Here is a 9,052-nt window from a genome sequence, read left to right as displayed (position 1 = left end):
TTAGTGAATCTGCCTCACGTTTAAAATTAAATTTATATCGTAAGTAAATTTTAGTGATGTTATGGTGGAATATTATAATGTTTAATAATAATATGTGTATTAATATTTATAAAAAGTATTAGTTCTTAAAAATATTTTTCATTGAATACGCTCTTCAATTTACGCATATAAAATGCCTATTTATAATTCAAAAAGTAAGCATAATTTCGTAATATTAGATACAATTAAATTATCTATATATTTTTCAAGTTTTGGCCCCTTTTGTTCTGATTTCTAGCTATGCCTAATATATATTGGAGACTGATAGATTGCTTTCATATGTATATTAAAATTATTTAATATTCTTAAATTTAATTTAATAACTTTATGCCTTATATCCATCATTTTCAAAAAGTTTCATTTTAAAATTCCTTTTTGGTGTTCTTTTATTTTCTACTTATTGATGGAAGCATATGATTTTTGTATGACACGTTTAGTATATGTACATAATTTTAATTTCAAGAGATAAGTTTTCATTGAAAATTAATGTGCACGTAAATTATGCATGAGAAATGATAGAGATGGGGTAGTTTCGAATGATCTATCATGAAAGTTTGATGTTATTCTCAATTCTTATCTAATAATAAGTATTTTCATGTGATCTATCATGTGAATGATGCTGCATATCACTTGTTATATACTTATATATAAGAAAAACAATTAAAAAAGCAATATCATATAAATCTACTTTTATTTCTGATAGAAAAAAAAATGAAAAAAAATTATATTTTTAAATTTGTACATATTTTTGAATTTTATAATAAGAGATCAGAGAAAATCAGCAAATATGATTGACAATTTCAATTTTATATTTAAGCTCTAATGTTGTATAAACTGGAACAAATAAGAAATCCACAATTTAGTTTGATTAACTAGGATGCAGTAGTGTAAAAGTAAGTTTATATTTATTTTTAAATTTGAAAATTGGTGTTTAATAAAGTTAATTATGTTTTACTCATGTTTTAACTTTTCTAAGATATATACGTGAACAATATAAGAGATCGACAAGTTTGAGTTTTAGTTGGATAATATAAACTATTCATTATTATTTTTTATATTAAATGATACGTTATTGGTGAGCTTAACTTCAAAATATATTACACTAGTTTCAAATGACAAATCTAAGTTGTTGAAATCCATCTACTTCACAAGTGATGAATTTACATGTAAATATTTTAAGTTTTCGAATTATTTTAGTATAAACTCAAGCGGTCAAAATTAGAAGGTTTATAAATTCATTTTAGTGCATTCATTTTTCTAACACTTTTTGACCACTTGACTTTATACAAAATTAATTCGAAATTATAAAAATTTTACATTTAAATTCATCACTCATACTCGTGAATTAAATCGGTTTTAACGGTTTTAATTGATTGTTTGTAGCTAATTTAATAGATTTTGGAGTTAAGCTCACCAATTATCTTGGAGAGCTTAAGAACACTCTAGTTCTACTCTTTTTCAATCTTTTTAAAATTAAAATTGTTTTACTCGTAATACAATATAATTAAACCAACTTCAAATAAAACTAAAATAATTTTAGGTCAATCTATCGTAAATTATTTATTTACGACTTAAATTAATTCGCGTGTTGGTCCCGCCGTCAGTGAGATCTACCGATTTTCTCTCTGATGCCCTCTAATCGATTCAGAATCCCTGAAGTAACTTAAAATTTAAGTTTGGATTCGAACCATCCGATCCAAATTACGGGGCCATTTAAAATTTGTGCAGATTCTGTCCAGATTCAAACTCAAAGTTTGAGTTACTTTAGGGATGTGAATTCCCTCCGATCAATCTCCTTTTCCGTCTCTCGCATCCTTTATACGATTTGCATCCATCATCAACCCACCTTTGGTATTGCAATGAGCTTATGGACAACAGATAGGGGTAAAAACGGAGTGGATAGTGGTAAAATCATATTTATATTCCTTTTTAATTTGTTTGAATGTTTCGGATACAGATCGGATCGAATATTTATTAAAATAACATTTAAAACATCAGAAAATACTAAAATTCATTACATTTATCTAATTATAATAGTGAATAACAACATTTTTTCATAATATATATATATTAAACTATATGATATATATCTATTATTCATGTAGGGATAATTAGAACGTAAATCCATATCCACACAGCTATTTGGATAACGGATATCCACATCAAATTTATTGAATACAAATCGAATACGGATCGGATATTATCTATGCCATTTTCACCCCTGACAACAGATTCCTGAATTCTGCTCATGTCTCCAGCCCCGACTCCAACAGCTCCATAACTTTTGAATACACACTAGAATTACTCTATATAATAAACATCTCTCAGTAAAAATATAAGATATCTACTTCAACAAGAAAAATAGAAAACCGTCCTAGCAATTACCTGAGAAAAACTTTCATTTTCTTAAAGAATCGTTACCTCTGGAGATACTGGTTACTGGTGACCACTTAGCAGAGTATAATAATTACTTGCAAGTCATTACAATACAACAAAACACTTACCAGTATCTTCACAATGACCAGAATATAGACAGTCAAATAGCAAAGATCTAAGATAAGCAAGCCATTCCCTCACACCCACAAAAGAAATGCACTAAATTACACCACCACTTGCTATACATAAAGTAAGCTTTCTTAGTCTAAACCTAAAGTCGCCAAACAAAATCTGTCACTCGGCATGTTTTTTTTCTGTTTTTCAGGGAAGAATGAAACAACATGACTAATATACTTATCAATTAAATTAAAAGGAAATAAATATCCTTTAATTATGAACCTAGTAACAAACCTAAAGAGCTAAGCAATACAGCTCAAAAATATACAAGCACCCGCAGCTTTGCAGGAAAAAAGGAGCCTATCATCTCGCAAATTCTGACATAATAAACCTATATTAAAGGCCGACCCATTTGATCCACCGAAAAAGCCTACTGATATTGAAAGGCAACTCATAGTCTTTTACAACAGCTGGTTCTCTTCTAGCGGCCTCCGATTTAGACCACACATATACCCCTCGCTCTTGCCGGCTGCCAGGAACAGTGTTATCCAGGACAAATGCAATGACAAATGCCACTACCATGTTGAACGAAAGTAGCGTGTTTAGCACATAGTTTACCTACATTCCAGAAAATGGCAAAAAACCTTTTCAATCAGACGTTTCACTAAACAGTAAAAAGTATGTATAATACATAGAGAACGACATGGTTGTGGTGTCCTTTTAGTTATTTTCTATATGGTAGGGTTAAAATGCTCCATTGTTTTCATGCCCCAATCATGCCTCACATCCGTATCTCCGAACCACTCAACATATCTCCATATTAAAATGTGTTTGAAACCAAATTTTATATTATTGGAACTTTTTTTACTATTATTTTAGATAGGTATAGTATCACTGTTTCTCAAAAGATTTTGTACCATCCAAAAACAGTAATTTTGTACCTATCTAAAAAAATAGTAAAAAAATTTCCAAAAAATACAAAATTTTATCTTCAACAACATATGGTTGATCTGTTCGGATCGACTGTTGCACTTTGAAAAGGGAGATAAAGGATGTGAGGCACGATGAGGCATGAAAGACACGAGACATTTTAACCCTCCTCTTTTTTAGATGCATACAAAATCACTGTTTTTCAGAGGATTCTATACCATCCAAAAACAGTGATTTTGTACCTATATAAAAAGATAGTAAATTTTTTCCTAAATAACATTCTTTGTGGTTTAAATTAGAAAGGAATTACACAGAAGAAACAAAAAAAGGCCAACAAGTCAGGACATACCCCGGCATATGGCGTGTGAAAAGGACCATGCGAAGCAACAACATATGGTTGGAAGTAGCTAGGAACCGATATATTAGAATTTGGATTCTGACCGTATTGTTGAAAATAAGCAGGTACAGATAAAGAGAAAAATAAGGCCAATCCAACTACAATGCAATTTCTGGAGCTCCCATTTGCACTATAACGAAGATTTGACAAGCCAAGTGCAGCGAGCATGGCCCACATAAAGCAAAGGAGTGCAGCCACCATAACATCTGGGATTGACGCTATAAACCCTCCTACTTTACCTGTGCGCAGAGGGAATGTAGCGGTTAACATTCCATAATACTACAGGAAGAGTGAGGCTGTGTTACTACTCATAACGCGGATTGGTCCGTACTACGGATCAATATCTTGTTTACAATGTTCAAATAATCGATCTGAACCGTTCAACGTGATCTCCACATGAAAATGTACTTGCATACTAAATTGTACAGTTTTCAATTTTTTATAATTTTTATTTACTATCTTTTTTTATAAGTAGAAAATCACTGATCTTGAAATTTTTATTGATTTTCTACCTATCTAAAAAATAGTAAAAAATTCTGAAAAATATAAAATTTAGTCTGCAAGTGCATTTTCATATGGAAATCATGTCGAACAGTTCAGATCAACTATTTGGACTTTGATAGATGAAATATTGATCCATAGTACAGACCAATGCGCCTTATGCATAGTACCATAGGCTCACTCCTACAGGAAAGTGTTGGTTATTATCACGTAATAAGAGATAATATTAAGGATATAATGAAGGAAGCTGAACAGGATTAGGGGTTACCGATTAAAGATATCAAGATGAGAAGAATAGCTCCGAACTCAACTGCTCTGCGACTGCCCATTTTGGTGACAGCAATGGTGTGCACATTTTCAGTCAGAGTACAGGAGCCAACACCTGTACCCCATAGACCTGCTAACAGACTCGCTATGCCTTCCATCCCGATACCTCTGCTCACTACCCCAGCTGTCGGAGGCCTTTCTGCTACCAGCAGTGACGATGCATGATAAGACCCGACCTTTAATATCATAACCAAAGAGTTATTTTTGCTAGAACATACATAATGAATACTAATATTTCATTCATATATTGCCTTATTGATACCAGCACTGATACTTTTCTGGCAGCCTGGATCTAAATAAAAATCTCCATAGTCATTTTCAGATGAAGAAACCTATCATAAAACTGCCAGGGATGAGTAAAGAAATACTTTTATGTTTAAAAATTATGAACTCAAAGGACCATTCAATTTGTGACTGTCCCACAATCATCAAGGGTAGTTATTAGTTTGAACAGTTCTGATTTTTCTTGGTGATGGGTAGCCTTAACAAGAGATAGACAATAAATTTCAGCCATATTACTCCGGAAACACCCAAGAGCTTGTTTTCTTTTTCCCCATCTCAGCCCCAAAGTTGAACCACCTTGCTAATGAAATCAGATCCCCTAAAGTAAAAAAATTTAGTTTGGATCCGGACCGTCCAATCTGCTCTGGCACAAATATTAAAGAGGGTGCATTCCACCTCGGGCCAGATTGGCCCGGATTCTGATTGGGCGGTCCGGATAAAACTCAAAAATTGAGTTACATTAGGGGATCAGGACCCCTCATTCATTTCCTTTTACATCTCACGTCCAAGAGCACCCTTTCGAAACCAACCATTGGCATTCGCTCTATCTTGCCCGATTGAAGATTCCCCATTCCCACTCCCATCACTCTCTATATATCTCTCTCTCGACCCATTAATACATTACGATCTTTAATCTAATAACAAAGGAAATTCTAGGTCGCTAACATTGTTGGCGAGAATGATTTAACACTGCTCCAAGTACAGCGTTGCAGGCCTTTCTAGTTTACTAAAATTCGGAATATTGGTTCCGGAAATAGAAATTTGGTTTTTAGATTACAAAATATGAACAACATCCCTATATTTTGTAAACTTATTCCAAAGAAGAGAGAATTTCAGCAAGGGAGGAACTATAAGCATAACATAGAATTCGATGTAACTTAGTAAAGTAAATAAAGACAACACTTTTGTGTACACTTGAACAAGCATGCAAATGTAAGTCCCTCACACATGCAAGATCAGTAGCACGCAAATAAAGGACAAAATTATCACTCTTACAAATGTACAGCATAACTAGAGCAATGATACAAGAAAAGCAAACAAAAGAGGAACATATTTATACATAGAAATTAAGAAAAAATAAACTTACAGAATCAACAGAGGCAATAATGGAAACAAGACACATGACCAGAGCCATCTTCCAATTGAAAACAGGGGTGCCCCATTGCAGAGGATAAGGGAATCTGAACCAGGGAGCATCTCTCAAAGCATGAGAAGTATTTGCACGGCAATGCTTCATCCTTGTCACATGCTTTCTACAGTATTCAGATACATTGTTTGATGCCGGTATATTTTCATCACAACCCTTATAACTATATACTCCCGTTTCCGTCAGGAGGAATGCAATTGCCCAGGTTATTCCTAGCCCCAGTGGAACCTGTATAATGAAAATGTTTTCTTAACATGGTACTAGATAACAAGGACGTGTCAAATTTTTCCCAATCTCATTTTAATTAGAAAATGAAAAATGCATACCGCATAAATTAGAAATACTCGATATCCAAATAACTTTATCTTCCGAAGATACTGCAGCAAGTATGATGCAAAACTGGATAAAGTCAGGTAAACTAGAAATGAAATAAGAAAGAAATAAAAAGCAAGTCTGGAGGCTGAAGCATGGCGATAATACTTACAAGTGAAAAGATGAAAACCAAAAGTATTTGCAAAATCCCTATTTCCAGGCAAGCACCTACTTGAGTAAAACCATAACTAAAAAAGGAAAGCCCCACTGCCGCAATTGTTGAAGACACCACTATGGGATTAATTAACCTGACAAAACCCGAAGTATACAAATATATTAGTTCAAAAGGAAGCAAGTGCTTAAGGTTAAATTTTTGTTTAATTTGGGATCGGTTTCTTCTGACAGGTCAGGATACTAGCTGCAGTATACATACATTATCGTACGGCAATTTATGGAATAACTCAACCAGGTTATATACAATTCTCTAATATATAAAAGTTTTCCAATCCAACAGCGGGTGTTCCATATTAAATGACGAGATTTGATTCGCCAACAGAACATAAATGGCATTGTTTCCGATTTTTGTAACCAAACAAAGGTATCGACGATCAAGCTTTAATTAATCAACAGGATAATAGCCACATGGGCTTAAAATAAGTTGCAATGAAATTAAGGAACCATGTTTGTTTCTTAAATGAAATTCTAAAATTAGAATGAGAATTGGAGAAATAAAACCAATCCAGTTTATGAGGAAATCACTTATGAAGAGAGACAGAAAATTAAGAAAATGGAACTAATAGAGTGCTCCATACTTCAGGAACAATGCCATAACTCCAGTATACCCTATCACAGCTTGAAATGCAGCAGATATAATTAATGCCCCCTGTAGCTCTTTCATTATATGTTTGAAGTTCTGCATGATAAAATTAAATTTTAACAGTTGCTATAAGGTTGGAACAAAATGCAACTACAGGTATTTAAGAATAAAAATTCAGCAAAAATATTTTATTTTTTGAAAAAAGGAAAAACATACATACATACATTTTGATTTAGACCTTGGAGTTCTGGAGAATTAATTAAAGCAAGTGCAGGAGCTAGATACACAAATGACGGGCCCTGTACCAGCGGCAACCTCGTTCCTAATGAAGTATGCAACAATGTAGTAACACCTGACACAAGAAGAACCGTCGACACCACTGCTGCTCTATCTTCCTGTGTAATATTAAATTATCATCATCATTACCTCTACTCAAATAATAAATAATACAACTTTCTTGATTGCAGTTAATTAATTGGGTTCATTTATGAAGGCACAAAACTTACATAAGAGCCGCCCATTGCTGGAACTATGACAAGTGGAATCAGAATTAAGGAGCCCAAGATTGAGAGGTAGTGCTGCAATCCATAATATATGATGGGGACTGAAACAAACAAAGACAAATTAAAGGGAAATTTATTCAAATTTAAGAAATTTAATACTGTAACGTTAGTTAGTTAGTTGAAAGTTGAAACACTCCAAATTTGAACGGGGGTTAGGTTAGGTTAGGTACTCAGGTTACTGCTTTAGAGAGAGAAAGGGAGAGTGAGTGAGAGTGACTAACAAAGGCCAGGGGTATCTCTAAGCTGATACTTGACAGCATGAGGGTGACGCTGTGGCAACTCGTCGTGCTCCTCCTCGGCTTCACGCTCGCGTAATCTTGGCAAAGGCGCAGATGAGTCCCGCTCTCTTTGTCTGGGCGACGGTTTTCTCTCTTTACTCGTGTTACTCGTGCTCGTGCCATTTGCACCGCCATTAACTCGATTAGCACTCGCATTTTGATTGGCACCAGCACTGGCGACTGGATTTGCCGGAGGAGGGGGTAATGCGGCATTGGCGGCATTGGCAGAAGCAGTGGTGGGGCCGGATTCCAGATCTGGCGTCGATGGGGTTGCATTAGGAGTGGAAATCTGACCTGAGTTGGAAATGGGGGCGTTTTTGAAAGCGGTGCGCTTGGCCCAAGAGAGGGGTTGGGATTGGGATGGAGCAGGCGGCCAGGGACCAGGACGGGCTGGCCTCGCCATGCGGCCGCTAGATGATTTTGCGTTCAAGGGGAAGAAAGAGGAAAGAGGAAAAAGGAGCCTCGATCGATGTCTGGGGTTTTGAGCTGCGCTGTGGAGGGGAGAGACGACTGACGAGTGAGGTGTCAGTGGCAGTGGGCGGGAGCCAGCCAATCAGTTCACTTGTAGACTTTGAGAAAAGGGAGTTCAATTTCCGAATATATATTGACAAACAAATGTTTACTTCATGCAGCGCTGTTTCATATCTATTGTTCGAGCGCTTCACGAAGTATGCATTGATCTGTCAATATCTTCACCCCAATTTTCGTTGGACTCGGAATTGATACGATTGCATTTATCAGCCGTCAGATCAAAATCTAACGGTAAAAGAACTAGATTATTAGTTTCGAGTCCAATCGGCGTTGGACTCGTGTAAACCAAACTTTAAGTTGATGAAGGGGGGGACCACGGAGGCACGCCTAATCGCCTGACGCCTATGAACTAAAAAAGGAAAGTCAGATCTGCTTAAGAATGTATTAGTATCATACCCGTATATTTCAACGGGGACCGATTTTTTTAAAAATATC

The 9,052-nt window shown here is 35.2% G+C and overlaps 1 protein-coding gene across 1 annotated transcript; it reads right to left on the bottom strand.

Annotated features, from left to right (window-relative positions):
* Positions 1–2,711: 2,711 nt before the first annotated feature.
* On the bottom strand, positions 2,712–8,631 carry NAT12 (nucleobase-ascorbate transporter 12). Its single transcript, XM_078325965.1, has 10 exons — positions 8,030–8,631; positions 7,752–7,849; positions 7,470–7,640; positions 7,241–7,341; positions 6,601–6,736; positions 6,443–6,493; positions 6,057–6,344; positions 4,629–4,863; positions 3,812–4,098; positions 2,712–3,150 (listed from the first exon to the last, which is right to left on the bottom strand). Exons 1-10 carry the CDS (start codon positions 8,487–8,489, stop codon positions 2,929–2,931), a joined length of 2,049 nt encoding a protein of 682 aa, XP_078182091.1. The 5' UTR covers positions 8,490–8,631; the 3' UTR covers positions 2,712–2,928.
* Between the last annotated feature and the right edge of the window lie 421 nt (positions 8,632–9,052).

The sequence above is a fragment of the Carex rostrata genome, chromosome 24 (genome assembly GCF_964058835.1).
Source record: "Carex rostrata chromosome 24, lpCarRost1.2, whole genome shotgun sequence".
Taxonomy (NCBI): Eukaryota; Viridiplantae; Streptophyta; class Magnoliopsida; order Poales; family Cyperaceae; genus Carex; species Carex rostrata.
Note: the sequence above shows the minus strand (reverse complement) of the source record. Positions and strands in the feature narration are given on the sequence as shown.